General features: G+C 40.1%; 1 protein-coding gene across 1 annotated transcript; it reads left to right on the forward strand.

The window, feature by feature from the left end:
• Positions 1-265: 265 nt before the first annotated feature.
• USP1 (ubiquitin specific peptidase 1) lies at positions 266-12,847 on the forward strand. The gene is made up of 9 exons (XM_067535463.1): positions 266-951; positions 1,733-1,979; positions 3,390-3,513; positions 5,024-5,131; positions 5,706-5,866; positions 7,232-7,938; positions 8,444-8,614; positions 10,137-10,338; positions 11,345-12,847. The coding sequence occupies exons 2-9, from the start codon at positions 1,810-1,812 to the stop codon at positions 12,081-12,083; spliced, it is 2,382 nt and encodes a 793-aa protein (XP_067391564.1). The 5' UTR covers positions 266-951; positions 1,733-1,809; the 3' UTR covers positions 12,084-12,847.
• Positions 12,848-15,010: the final 2,163 nt, after the last annotated feature.

A 15,010-nucleotide genomic window follows, 5' to 3' on the forward strand; every position in this document is an offset into this window, starting at 1 on the left:
CCAGAGCCGCCCCCCTGCCAAGGGGTTGCCAGGCCGCACAGCTCACCGCGGGGGGTGGCCTCAGCGCTCGGAGTGTGACAGCTCCCCGGGCAATGGCGCTGCCTACAAACAGGGCACGGGTCCAGCCGGCAGGGCCTGCGTCCGCTTTACCCCGTCACCCCCCAGGCCCTTTTCCGCCTCTTGTTGCTCCCTACGCCTATGCTGACCAGCGGCGTTCCGCGCGGCCTACTCGGTTCTCGCGTGCCGTAGCTCCGCCCTCTACCCGGTGTCGTGAGAGAGAGCCGTTAACCGCGGGGGGGAGGAGAGGAGAAGAGAGATTGTTTGAACATAACCATAGATTTACTCAGTTCGCGCAACGCTGATTGGTTGAGCTTCCCGCGCTGTTATTGGCGGAGCCTACAGAGGGAGCGTGGGGTTGAGTCCGCGTCTCAGGACCTCCTCACTTTCCCTGGAAAGTGAGGGGGGGCCTGGCCTCTAGATACGATGGTTTAATCCGTCCCATCCCCTTCACAGGCTCGAGCCCTCTGGCCAGGCCTCTATCGCCGCACGCGCGCGCCCAGCCAGGACCCCGCGGGCTGGCGAAAATATTGCCTGACTCCAGGAGAGAGGAGTTGTGCTGGGGTTCATAGCGCTCCTCATAATATGGCCCAGTGCGCTTCCCAGACTTTTGTAAGGGGCCGAATCTCTGTTGACCGGTGCTATCCTTTCAGTCCCAAGGGTCCTGGTGGGATTTCTGTGCCGGCGTTTGATCAAGTTGGCCGCAGACGCCCTGGCACTAGGGGGCAGGTGTCGGGTCCTGGTGCTGGGGAAAACCCGCCAACTTTCCCGTTGTGGGGAGCGCGGGACCGGACGGGGGCGCCCTCTAGTCTTTATAGCACCTAGGGAGGGTTGTTTTTGGGACTGCGTGCCCCCCTCCCCGGCGGGACCCGGGGCCAAGCGAAGATGTAGCGGGTGAGGAGACGCGGCGCCGGCAGGGACCCTCCCGACCCCCTGGGAGGGGACTCACCCTTCCTGTGCGGGTCAGGAAGCGGGGGGGAGGCGCCCCCCTTCACCCTGGGGCTGGTGGAGTTTGGGGGGGATTCTCCTCCCGCCTCAACATGTGGCTCGGGAGCCAGTAATTCCTTCCCGGGGGGACACACACTACAGCTCTTGTAGCCATCCTCCCGGGGCCCGTGTGAAGGACGGGGGGAGGCTTGGCTTGGCTGGAATAAAGGGCTTACTCTGCTTTAATCTCACTAACAGGTTGCCGGGAACCCCGTGGGTGTCAAGTGGCGCGGGGGAGCGGCCGCCTTCCCGCGTCTGGCCCAAACCCCGCTGCAGGCTCGGGTTGTTAGTGTCCGCCGGGCGGGCTTGCCCGCCACGGTGCCAACAGCCCTGTTCTCTAGGGCGAAGGCGGAGCGGGTCAGGCAGCGCCCCGCCAGCCCATTCATTCCTTAGCCTCTCTGTGGGGCTGCCTGCCATACGGGCCCCAGGCGGTGTACACCGTGTCTGCTGTGAGGTGGGCACGATCCTCTACACTACACTTGAAACTTCATCACAGCCCCAGTCAGGCTGGACACAGCAAGGAGAGACTACCTGGGTTTGGTCACCACCAAACCCCGCCTTGCTTCAGAAAAACGGCTCTTACTGCCCAGTCCTCTGAGTCGCGCGGACCTAGGAAACACTGTCATGAACTTCTATTGCTTGGCTGCTTCCCACAATAAAAGTAAATGTAACATTATGTATTTGACAGGTGTGACTGCCGATTGCAGCTTTCTGTGTAGGCTAATCTTATTCCCCTGCCCCATTATTATTTGGGAGTGAGGAACAATGCCAGGTGTATTACCGACTGACAATAATGGGCTTTTGAGAGGTAGCCCATCAAAGAAAAACAGGCTTTCCCTGAAGCTTTTCCAAAAAAAGGAAACGAAAAGAGCACTGGATTTTACAGTTTCACAAGAAAATGAACAAAAGAGTTCAGAATACAGAGGTTCAGAAATGTATGTAAGCGTTTCAGTTTAAGATTTTCTGATTATAACCTAACTCCGTGCTAAACAGTCTAATAAGTATTTTTGTTTTATATCAGAAATAGTTTGTTTAATAATGGACAAGTGGGAGTAAACAACCTTTTTAAAAATGGTGTTTTATCAACTTGGCTATTGAAATGAAAACTAACCTGGTGTATGTTACACTTGCTCCACTGGTCTAATAGAGAATAAACTTCATAAAGCATGTTATAACGGAAGGCTTGAGTCAGCTTAAATCGAACTGAATTGAATTTGGTACCTGAAACCTAATTTAAGAAAATGGGAGGTGACTGAGTTTACACTTACTGTGGATGTTAATGTTGCCTGTAGAATGAATGTCTAACTTGTGGAGAAAATGATCAATATACACTAAGCTAACAAAGGATAGTTACTCAGATTTATGTGCCAAATTATTTTAAAGAATTGATAGTCTGACTTTAAAACAATTTGCAAACCCAAAACCTGTTTTTCAAAATGAGATTTAAGTGAGTCTTAGTGCCTGGGATATGTTCTGGATTGTAAAGTCCTATTTCTAGTACTTGTACAAGCATTGGTAGTTCCAGTACTAGCTTTCTTCCACTACATTCCACCATTGTGTCTCAATTCGAGAATGAGGCTTCCAGCTCACTTCATGCCAGGTAATGAAGAAGAGGGTTAGATGGGAAAAGGAGAATTACTCAAGCACATTAAATTACAAATGCACTGATGACTGTTTAAAAGTGTTGTCTTACATCAATACAATGTGTTACCAGTCTAATGCTTCTAGACTAACTTTTGGTTGCTTCTCTACCTAATAGACTAAGTATTTTCCCCTTGGTTTGTGTGCAGGAATTTCTGTAGTAACCTTGGCAATAGGAAGGGGAGGTATTAAAATGGAAAGTATAAACTCATTTTTCGCTTAGTGCTGCAGTAACTATGAATTTATGAATAACAAACACTATTTCCATATTGGTTCAAAGGACTTGAGAAAACAACTGCCTGACCAGGTGTAGCACATGGGTATTGTACTATTCCTGGAATATCTGTGTATTTATTGCAAATCCCTTTGTATATATTCCTAGAAAAAACAGTTTCTGTTGAGTGGTTCCATCTGTGAGCATACAGCATAGCATGAGTTTAAAAAACTGATAGTTTTGGTACCATCTTTGCTCTGTTGACCGTATGCAAAGATTAATTTTATGGAGTAATGTAAGGGCCAATTTTAAGTGCCTAACTTCCTTTAAAAATCCAGGCCCAAGTATTACAAAGGCCCAACTTTGTAAGAAGTCAGAGAGATGGAGGACAAACACTTCAAAAAGTCAAGATGTATATGCATGTGTTCTAAGAAAAAAAAAAAAAAAAAAGCCTTGCTGTTTATTACATACTCTCTTCTCTGTTTAATAGTGATCAGGTTGTTCCTGCAGCACAGCCTCCTTCACCAATTAGTTGTGAGAAAAAAGACAACATGTTGCCTTTTGTGGGCTTGAACAATCTTGGCAATACTTGTTACCTTAACAGCATACTTCAGGTAAATTCAGGTTTTGGGGATTGGAAACCATATTTGCGTTGTCATTAAATATTTTAAACAAGCATGTTAGACTCCTACTTTGACAAAGTTTATATACTGGATGAAAATGGGATTGAAGGGAGATACCATACACTCAAGGCAGCCAATGGTGCATGTGTATCTGTACCTCCTCATATTCACTCGCAGGAGTAATTGTTTTATAAAGAAATTACTGCTTTGCCCTAAAGGCTTGCTCCCAGGATTGGGCGTGAGTTGACCAGATTTGTTCTCTTACCAAACCACTTTCCTCCTTTTGTGTCATTGTGCAAAATTAGGTGCCTGAGTGATGGCAAAATTTGGAAGTTTTTGGGAGGTATAAATCCCTTTGTATTCTGCAGAGAGATGCAGATTGCCCTCTAATTTAACAAAGCAGAGTCCTTCCAACACTAATGTTGGAATATTCTTAGGGATGCTATCAAGTAGCTGAGATTCACAATTTTATTTTTGTTTCACAATTTTTTCTCAATTTATGAAATTAAAAAAATACTAATTTGAATCTCCTTTAAAACTGAAGCACTTCTGTGCAATGCTGGAAACTCAGTATATTTGTACTAGTGCAGGAAACCAGAAAGACAAACTGCTGACTAGTCACTTTCCTTCACAAGTGGAAAAACAAACTATAAGTGATGAAAAGTCAACTGAAGAGTTGTTTCATTTTCAGTCATTCATTTTAACTGACTTTTCTTCTATCCTTTTGAAAATCCCACCCCAAGTGATTAAGTGCCGAAGGGAGTCAGTTGCCCAGTTCCCATTAAATTTTGAAGGTTTAAAATCAATGGGAGTTGGAAATCTAACTGCCTTTGGCATTTTAAGTATGAGAGAGTTTCACATTTCCAACTTAGTTTTAGTTAGTGGAGATAACTATATAGTCCATGGAATTAAAAAGTCAGCTTTCCACTACAGCTATGCTTTCTTGAAAATCAGCTGTATATACTCTCATTATATATTCTAGCTTAATTTTTGAAGGATGGTGTCAAGGTTAAAGCATTGGACTGAAATTTGGGAAACAGGTTTAGGTCCCTGATGTGCAACAGACTTCACACCTGCTAAGTGGAGATAATTCTTTCCTATCTCACAGAGACTTTCAGGATAAATTCATTAATGTTTAAGGTATTAAGGGTACTTATGACTTCCATCTCCTCAGCTACCACAGTGATGAGAGTTTCATACCTAGATAGAACTTCTTTCCTCTTGTTTAAGTTTTTAATATCAATATTACCTTAATATATTGTTTTAAAATTGTATTCTACCTATATTACACAGCATTGGGACATGGAGGTTTCTGCATCCTTGCGTGCTTTGTTACAGTCTGGGATATATATGCAGAAGCAGATCTTGGCCTCTGTGCATGGACTTTAATGTTAACTTTAACTAGTTTTATATACAACTTTTGCTTACTTTACTTTTTAAGTCTTTTTATTTAATATTTAATTTAATATTTTTAAATCTTATTTTATACTGCTGCTGATAGGTGTTATATTTTTGCCCTGGCTTTAAAACTGGAGTGAAACACTTATTTAACATTATTTCAAAGAAGAGAGAAATGTTAAAGGATGAAGGAGAACAAAAGTCAGACAAGGTAAATTTTATATGTATCATTTGATCTCTTTAGCTGTAATTATGCAAGTAAGTGCAGCATAAATTAAACTGCCATATCTTGGAATCTGATGGGGCACACAGTAAAGAGCTCTCTTTAAGATCCTGTTGAAGGAGAGACTTTACCTGTATTATAGTGGAATCATTTTTGACTCATTTTCAACTTACGTACACTTCCCTCCAAGGTTATGTCTGGAAGGTTTATTAGCAGATGTCTTGCGTTCTAGAAAATGAAGAAGAAATCCAATCACTGCTCTCAGAGTGAGAACTGTAATGTGGGACTTTTTTCAAGTGGATGGAAAACAAAGCAATTCTTAGAGAAGTTGTACAGTTGTTTTGGGGATAGAATATTAGGTGGAATCTGTCTTTCACAGTCACTTCCTACAGGCAAAGCAGCACTATGTTTAATATTTCAAGAAGTACCTGCTTTCCACCCTTTTAGCTGATAGAAATGCTGGCAAGGACTGGCAGAAAAGGGACCAAGGAGGCGGGGGAAAAAACCCTTCAGTTGTGTTCAGAGGCAAAAGCTCACGTTGTCTTTTCTTTTATGATTACAGGGAAGTTGTAAAGAAGATCCTTTGGCAAGTTACGAACTAATCTGCAGTTTGCAGTCCTTGATTCTTTCAGTGGAGCAGCTTCAGGCCAGCTTTCTATTAAATCCAGAAAAATATACAGATGAACTTGCCACTCAGCCAAGGAGGCTACTAAACACACTTAGGTATAAATAATCTTAAATTAAATGTTGGAAGTATCAATGAAATTTGAGCTGATTATGATTGTGTATTACAATCTTAAAGAAACATTGGGGATTGATGTTCTTAAATTTGATATACCAGTGTAGGAAATGTCTTTTCACATTCCATGCAGGGGATTGCATCAGTTCTGCTGCTCAGAAGAATTCTCTAGCAGCCACATAGTGAAACTGATATAATCCTGGTCAATTTTAGTGTGGAGGGAAGGTGGCTCTAGCAGCAGCGCCAGATAAAATTTGTGCATCTGCTGTTTCAGCTCTCTCTTGTTGTATCAAAGTTTAGACCTAAGATTACAGGGCTTGATCCTGCAAGGTTCTGAGTACTTTGGCCCAGATCAAGCAAAGAATTTAAATACATTTATGTCACTGGGACTACACAAATGCTTTAATATAAGCATGTGCTTAAGTGCTTTGTTGGATCAACCTAGAGTGCTCAGACCTTGCAGGATACAGTCTGTAAAGTGGCCATTTGCCCCCATCCTCCTTTCCATGGCTACCTGTGGTGCATGGACCTTCTCTCCAGACCTGGAGAGACTTTTCATCCAAACATCATTAATTTTTAATCTCAAATCGTGGTATAGTTAGCTACTCAGTAAACAGTCTGCATTGTTGTACATCTAGTTTTTTATTCTTAAGCAGGTGCAGAAATAGTTCTTAAAACTGTGTTCTGCTTTTTGTCAATTGTAGCACTTAATGGGGATGGGCATTATTAAATAATTGAGATAAACTGGTGGTATTTATTGAAAATACATCTTGACATTTATCTTGGTATTGTTCTATCATAGAAAGGCAGTGTCTAGCGATTAGAGAGGAGACACAGGGCTAGGACATCTGGGTTCTATGTCAGACTGCCTCCAACTTATGACATCGAACGTGTCAATTCACTTGTCTTTGGCTCCAGTTTTCTCATCTGTAAAATGTCTGGACACATTTCTTGCACTTGGGGATTGTGAGGTTGTTTCTGTATTTATACATAATCTTTCAGTTAAGAACATGAAAGTGTTTTACAAAGTAAGACATCTGTATCAATCCTTTAGTATTAGTTTCTTAAAGTCTACTTTAAAATACAGTCTTATGTTCCAATATTTTCATCCTTTTGCAATTAACACAGAAGTGTTATTAAGAGTTGTACTAGCTCAGGAAACAATCAAATCCTTCCTCTTTGACTCTTCTTGTGCTTCCATCCCAGGCTGTAGGCATTCCCACTGCCAGACATAAATTAAAAATATAAAATCTGCATGGGAGTTCCATTGTAACACAATAACTGGCCACATGTTGTTTTATTTATATGTATCATTTCAAAACTATTCAACACTTCTCTTTTCTTTATAGAGAACTTAACCCTATGTATGAAGGATACCTGCAACATGATGCCCAGGAAGTATTGCAGTGTATCCTAGGTAACATCCAGGAAACATGTCAGATATTGAAGAAGGAAGAATTGAAAAATATGCCTGTGGAAGAGCCTATTGCTCACTTGGAAGAGAAATCTAATAAAAATACTGAAAGAAATGGCATTAACAGCCCTACTGAGGGAGATGACTATGCAACAAGCAGTCACACTGCAGAGGCATCTGAAGACAAACTATCCAAAGGAAATGGGAAGAGGAAAAATGACACTGAGAGTGGGAATGCAAAGAAAAAATCTAAAGTATCAAAGGAGCAAAATGCGGTAGAGGAAAATCAGAGACAGACCAGATCAAAGAGGAAAGCAACAGGGGAGAAACTAGAAAATCATATGGATGCGATTGTTAAGTGTTCTATTGAAAATGAAAGCGCAAAGCCAACGCAGAAGAAATCACGACTTAGAATAAACTGGTTTAAGTCTTCAGGCAAGCAGCCCAGCATTCTGTCTAATTTCTGTAGTGTGGAAAAGCTAACGACAAATTTGGGATCCAAAGAGCAGATGAAAGAAACTGACTGTGAGATTGAAGAGGCATCTGTAAAGTGTGAAAATGGTAACATAAAAGAATATTGTGAACCTGCATCCTCTATGGAAAGTACTGGTGAAAAAGGAATTGAAAAACCACTACACGAAGGTTAGTAAAAATTGTGTGGGCTTACTGTAAACACAGTTGGACTGGGAAACTTGATACATCTGAGAAGTTAGTGCTCAAATACCATAGTGAAGGGAGCTGTATGAATTCAAGACTAACTTCAGGATTTCAAGTCCATAAGTATTCTGTTCCTCACAAGAGATTTATTTATCATTAAGGTTAATGCCAATATATACACAATCTATTAGTGATATAAAACAAGTTACCCAAGATGAGACATTTTCAATAAAATATAAATCCAGAATCTAGTCTCAAAATATAATTTGAGTGTTCCAAGATCAAGATATTTTTTCAAATAATTATGTGGTTGTTTATGGTCTGTCAAATATAATAAAAATGAAGGAATTTGAATATTTAAGACTGAGACCATGTCTGTTTGCACAATACCAGTTCAGGAAGAATATTGTTAACTGTCCTTAATATACTACTTTGAATAAGGCAGTTCTTTCATTAATATAAACATAACCTATTATGTAACTTTCTCTAGGTTCAGAATTAGCTGTCTTTGAATTAGTGGAGAAACTGTTCCAGGGTCAGTTGGTATTGAGAACACGATGTTTGGAGTGTGAATGTTTTACTGAGAGAAGAGAAGACTTTCAGGACATCAGTGTGCCAGTACAAGAAGATGAACTTTCTAAAGCGGAAGAGACTTCTGAAAGTAAGTGTAATAACACTAAAGGATCACAATGTGTGTATCTGATTCATACATTTATAAACACCCAGGGCACCTCTCTCTCCCTCTGACCCCAAACTATAAAGGAATATTATAAGAAATTGCATTTGGTCATAACAGCCACGTCAATTGTCTTTTGTTACAATTCTCTTTTAGAATTGGAAACCATAGCCTTGATTACATGGATGGATCCAAAACGCATTAAAAAGTTACCTTAAATTCACTGTCTTGATACAAGTGCGTGCAATCCTTTATTCAGTTAAATGGACGCTATCAAGTTGAAAGAACATGGGTGTCTGAATTTTTTTGGCCTAATGTAGTTATAACTAACACCTTAGAGTAAAAGGTTAGAAAAATACATATTTTCCCAGCTTGTTTTGTGCATCTAACTGAACATGGTGTGTCTAGTCAATTTCAGTTCCTGTCTCACATTTGATGATGATCTTGGGCCAGCCATTTCTTTCTTGTTGAGAAAATCCTTATAAGCAACAGGGAAGCAGAAACCCATCTCTAACCCTTTAAAAAAATCAGGCTATACTGGTTGAAGGGTGCTTAGAAACGTAAAGAAAAAGTTTGTTTAAAAACTTACATTTTTTAAATAAACAATTTTATGTTGTCATTGTTCCTTTAGAGTGTTACCATGATACAAATATAAAATGCATAGTATGCTTTTGTCTCTCAAATCATATTGATGTGTCTCGTATGGTGTCCCTAAGGCTACTTCACAAGTATTGTTGATTTATACTTGTTTGGAGTGAATTTTCAGAAACTGATGCACATATATTAACACACTATTTCAAAGTTGTAGAAACTGACTTTAAAAACTTCTGAATTCAGGGTTGTTTTAAAAAAAAAAGATTGTTTTAACTCCCAATGATGTAATTTGGGGGAGATATTACTACTATTGACTTCACCATTTCATTGGGTGGGGAAAGATAAACTAATTCATCTTGAACTAAACCTAATTCCAATTGTTTTCTTTTTTAAAGGTTTAAAAGCTACTACCACTGTGGATGATGTTGCCATTGAAGCACTTTTTAAAAAAAATAAAGCTGTTTTATAGCTGTCAATGCAAGCCAGACATGACAGGGAAGGAAGAACTTGCTGGTTATTTTGGAAACCTACCTACCTTTTAAAATGGGCCAAATTCTGTTCTTAGATACACATGCACAATTCCTAGGGAAGTCAGTGTGGGAGTTGTGCACTTGTCTCAGTTTTTGAGGACACTTTTTGTTTAAAATCTGAAACATGCCAACTATTTCTCAGTTAATCTGCATCATATATCTTTCTCATTTTCACACTTCTTGGAATTGCCCTGAAATTCAGTGAGCAGAGATGATTTGCTTATCTCAGTTTTCAGTCAATTTGGTGCATATTTAATATTCTTAGCTTTTAATACTAATTCTTGGAAGTGTCTTGAACAACTTAGAGCTCTCTTTGAAAATTCTTGTGGGATATATTGGAAATGTAAATAACTATCTGTAAATGTAATAATTCTCTTTTGTAGTTTCTCCAGAGCCAAAAACAGAAATGAAGACCCTAAAATGGGCAATTTCACAGTTTGCATCAGTAGAGAGGATTGTGGGAGAGGATAAATATTTTTGTGAAAACTGCCGTCATTACACAGAAGCAGAACGCAGTCTTTTATTTGACAAAATGCCTGAAGTTATAACAATTCACTTGAAGTGCTTTGCTGCTAATGGCTTAGAGTGAGTATTGCAGATAAACTATGTTAAGAAACAGTGTAGCTGGAAGAGAAACCTTGCCAAAACAGATGCTAATATTTAAATAATTGAAAACTTGTTTGTAGACTGAATTTAACTTTGAAGAATCCCTTGTGAAAACAGAGGAACACAAATCATAGTTTATTATTTAGCTATTTAGCACAGACTCTTCATATTTTAGAATTTTCTCAGTGTTGGATTTTTACCATTATTTGTAATGCTCTTATGAAAGCTGGGGGAAAAAATCACAGCAAAAAAGGGAAATCTTTTGAAAGTCTTGCTTAAGGCAATTTCCAAAAGAAAAAGTGCGCGTGCGTGCACTTTTTTTTTTTTTTTTTTGCTGCTTTGATATATAAGTACTTTGAAAGGTTTAAAAAAGAGCAAGCCTGACTAGTTTATACACATAAGAAATTCAGCTCCTTTCTAATCTGTCTGGAAGAAAAAATAGGACAACACAAGTGAAGGATGAGCAATTGAGAGAAGGGATTTTTAATCACTGTTTAAAACTTTGAATATTTTGTTAGCACATCTAGTTAGCTTCAATTGAGTTTGGAGACTAATTTGGAAAAAGTTGAATCTTTAACAAAGATTTCCTTCACCCCTCCAGTTTGCGGTTAAGTAGTGCAATACTTAATGTATATTAATTATTGCAGGACTCAGAATATGTATTAATGCATTACTTAACAAGTTGTTAAGTAGTGCATTAATACACATTCTTTGAGTCCCCCAATAGTTTTTCTAGCAATACTGGGGAAGACCAGAAGTGACATTCCTATCATTTCTAAGTTGTAAAACAAGCAGAAAAGTGTTTTTTTTTTTTTTTTTTTTTTTAAATGTTTTATTTTTAAGTTCAGGCTTTTTTAAAAAAAGTCTCTCTACACTGGAGTAGCAGAGAGAGGCTAGAAACCCCCTTTTTTCATCATTTATAGGTTTATATAAGGAAAAATGTGAAATGATGTAGTAATCTAACTTTATCATTTTTCTTTCAAAGGTTTGATTGTTATGGTGGACTGTCAAAGATAAATACTCCCTTATTGACACCTCTTAAATTGTCACTAGAAGAATGGAGCACAAAGCCTACTAATGATACCTATGGATTATTTGCAGTAGTAATGCACAGTGGCATTACAATTAGCAGTGGACACTACACAGCCTCTGTCAAAATTACAGATTTTAATAGTCTAGGTTTAGACAAGGGCAGTTTCATCACTCACCAGATGTATGAAGTGATTAAGCCAGAACCACTGAATGAGGAGGAAGCAAGAGCTGTTGCTGAAAATTATGATGATGGTGAAGTCTCTTTTAGAGTTAATGGAAATGTACAGCCAAGTAAAACTTTGAGCAAAAAGAATATGGAAGCTGTTGGACTTCTTGGGGGACAAAAAAGTAAGTTTGACTGTGACCTGTACAACAACAAAGCAACGAACCCTGATAAGGTTGTTAATACACTAACTGAAAATAGAAATTTTGAGTCTACCAGTACTAATGGGATCTTGGAGTTTGATAAAAGTACTGAAACTGGTGATCAAAATGGTATAGCTTTCAGTGGACTAGAAAACAAAGCTTTGTATGTGTTACAAAGCTTGAAGGAGTATGAGGGAAAGTGGTTGCTTTTTGATGATTCTGAAGTGAAGGTTACAGAGGAAAAGGACTTTCTGAACTCTCTCTCGCCTACATCGTCATCTACATCAACTCCTTACCTTTTGTTTTATAAGAAAATAGTAGAGTGATACTGTATTTTGTAAATATTACAGAAATATTTGCATACACCTATTGATAGATGTGATTTGCATCAGGACTACCTTGAAGTAACAGCTGTTTGTCTTTTGAAGCTACTGGATGAGATTATTATAGATCTTACAATTCTATGTAAATGGAACAATTTGAATTAACAAACCATGTCATAGAACTTTAACTCATACTATAACTTCTGTGCTGCAGACTAGTGATGTCACCCTCTAGGAATACAAATTTGTATAGATTCTTAAATGATGTCCAAAAATTCAGTAGCAGTTGGAAATAACTAGTTCTGTCACACCTGCCTCTTGTATTATTAGCTTTTTAAACAAATAGTTATTTGTATTCACATTCTGAAGTAAATTTATATTAACTAGTAAATAAAACTCAACAAAGGTTATGTATTTTTGTAACTTAGGAAGCAATATTTCATATCTAGTCTCTGGGGCATCAGTACAGCGCACATAGAATACGGCTATAGTTTGATGACCACCTCCCCCCCCCCCAAATATTTTCGCTGTGGTATTTAAAGCACAAAAATAAATAGGGGTCTTGTATTGGAGGGAGGGGTACAGCATCTTAAAGTTGAACTTAATAGTGGATGTGATCCATACTAAGATTTTTTATGTTGCAAGTATTAATGGATCCCTGTTCATACAGGTTTGAATGAAATAACCCACATCTGTTTTGCATAGGTGTTAAGTGGACAAATTGTAAATATGTGTGATATGTAGGTATATCAGATGTATTTGTGAGAGAAAGAAAGCAATTCAAATTGCTAATCTGTATGCAGTGTAATAAAATATTTTGTACTTTAAAAACCCTCTAATTTGCATATCTGTTTGTGTGGATTAGGAATTCAGCTGTGATCTTTTCACCTTAACAGACTAATTTCTATTAAAAGCTCAATGAAATATGGGAACGCTAAAGCATCTTGCTTGATGCTCTGTTGAGAGAAAGCGGGTGTGTGTATATGAAATAAAAACATAAGATGATGTCCCTTAATTTGTCTGAGATGAATAGATCAGGTTATGTGTTTGGAGAGAGAGTGATGCCAGAGAAATAGACATTCTCTAGTGGTGGGGAATAGTATGACACAAACAGATCCTGCTTCTTTGAGCAAAAGAAAAGCCATTAATGAGGGCATGTAACTAATTAATATAGTACTGATGCTCTACCTAAGTTTTCAGCATATGCCTGTCACAGTCAAGGCAGAGATGATTGATAGGCTTCTAACTTTAGCAAACTTAATATGAATATGGGGACAAGTTTAAAGGGCATTACTTAATCAAATAAGTTCCATGAGCACACACCATTTAATGTGAGCTACATCCTTCAGGATCTAATGGTTTACCTGAATTAATACTGTACTTAGTGAAGGTGCTTTGATGCACACCTAAAGGAAAAACAAGGCTACATTTTGGATCTTTTGTTGCCATACACGTTACTGATTAGTTTCCATCACTATTTAAACACAATGGATGTAAGAGCCTAATAATAAATGCTACTCTCTTACTGGAGTTAGCTAGCTATCACCACTGTGTTCATGAGAATTGAACCTATGTAGCTGAGGGCAGCATTATGAACCACACACCCTGTTATGGCAGCCCAACTTCTACTCTCTCTCTGTAGAAACATTGCAGCTGCCAGCCAGAACTCAATCCAGTGGCTCTGGGCAGAAAAACAAGGTTACTTACCAGTAACTGATGTTCTTCAAGATGTGTTGCTCGTGTCCATTCCACTATAGGTGTGTGCATGCCTCTGTGCACGGTTACCCAGAACTCTTTTCCCCTTAGCAGATCCTGTAGGGCCGGCTCCGGCGCCCCCTGGAACTCCACACACATGCCACAGTATATGAGGCAATGCCGGTCCTACACCCCCTCAGTCCCTTCTTTCTGCCAACTCCGGCAGCGGGGACGGGGTGGGTTGTGGAATGGACATGTGTAACATATCTCGAAGAATATCAGTTACTGGTAAGTAAACCTTGTTTTCTTCTTCGAGTGATTGCTCATGTCCATTCCACTACAGGGGACTAACAAGCAATACCCTATGGAGGTGGGTAGGAGTTATCGATGAGCTGCCCTCAGCACTGCTCTACCGAATCCTGCGTCCTCTCTCACCTGCTGGACGATGGTGTAGTGGGATGTGAAGGCTCCGACGACCAGGTGGCAACTTTGCAGATGTCCCGCAGGGGCACTCTCCAGGAAGGCTGTAGATGAGGCTTGAGCGCGCTGTTATGGTTCCCAGAAGTGGCACCTTCGCCGGCTCATAGCAGCACTTGATGCACGATGTAATCCACATGCTGGGTGGAGACAGGTGGAGCCTTTCATTCAGCCACTGCGACGAAGAGCTGCGTCGATTTCCAGAACGGCTTTGTACGCTCGATATGGAAGGCCAGGGCTCATCTCACATCCAGCGAGTGCCCTCTCCTCCGAAGGGTGAGGTTTAGGAAAAAACACGGGGAGAAAAATACCTTGGTTACAATGAAATTGGGAAACCACCGTGGGTAGGAAGGCCAGATGCGGCCTCAGCTGGACCGTGTCCTTATAGAATACTGTATAAGGGGGCTCCGAGGTCAAGGCCCTAATCTCAGAGACCCTCCTGGCTGAGATAATGGCCACCAGGAAGGCTATCTTCCATGAAAGCAGGAGCAGAGGGCATGAAGCCATGGATTCAAAGGGGGACCAGGTTGAGATCTCAGGGAGGCACCGGGTCACGGACCTGCAGATAAAGCCTCTCCAGCCCCCTGAGGAACCTGACCGACATGGGATGGGAGAACAGGGATCTCCCCTCTAGCAGCTGATGGAAGGCTGAAAAGGCCACCAGGAGAACCTTCAATGAGGTCAGCACCAGACCCTGGAGCTTTAGCTGGAGCAGGTACTCCAGGATCGCCTGTATAGGTAAGAGACTGGGTGGAAAG

This window comes from Emydura macquarii, unplaced genomic scaffold (genome assembly GCF_026122565.2).
Source record: "Emydura macquarii macquarii isolate MOO-44397 ecotype Brisbane River unplaced genomic scaffold, CSIRO-AGI_Emac_v2 contig_3506, whole genome shotgun sequence".
In the NCBI taxonomy this organism is placed as follows: Eukaryota; Metazoa; Chordata; order Testudines; family Chelidae; genus Emydura; species Emydura macquarii.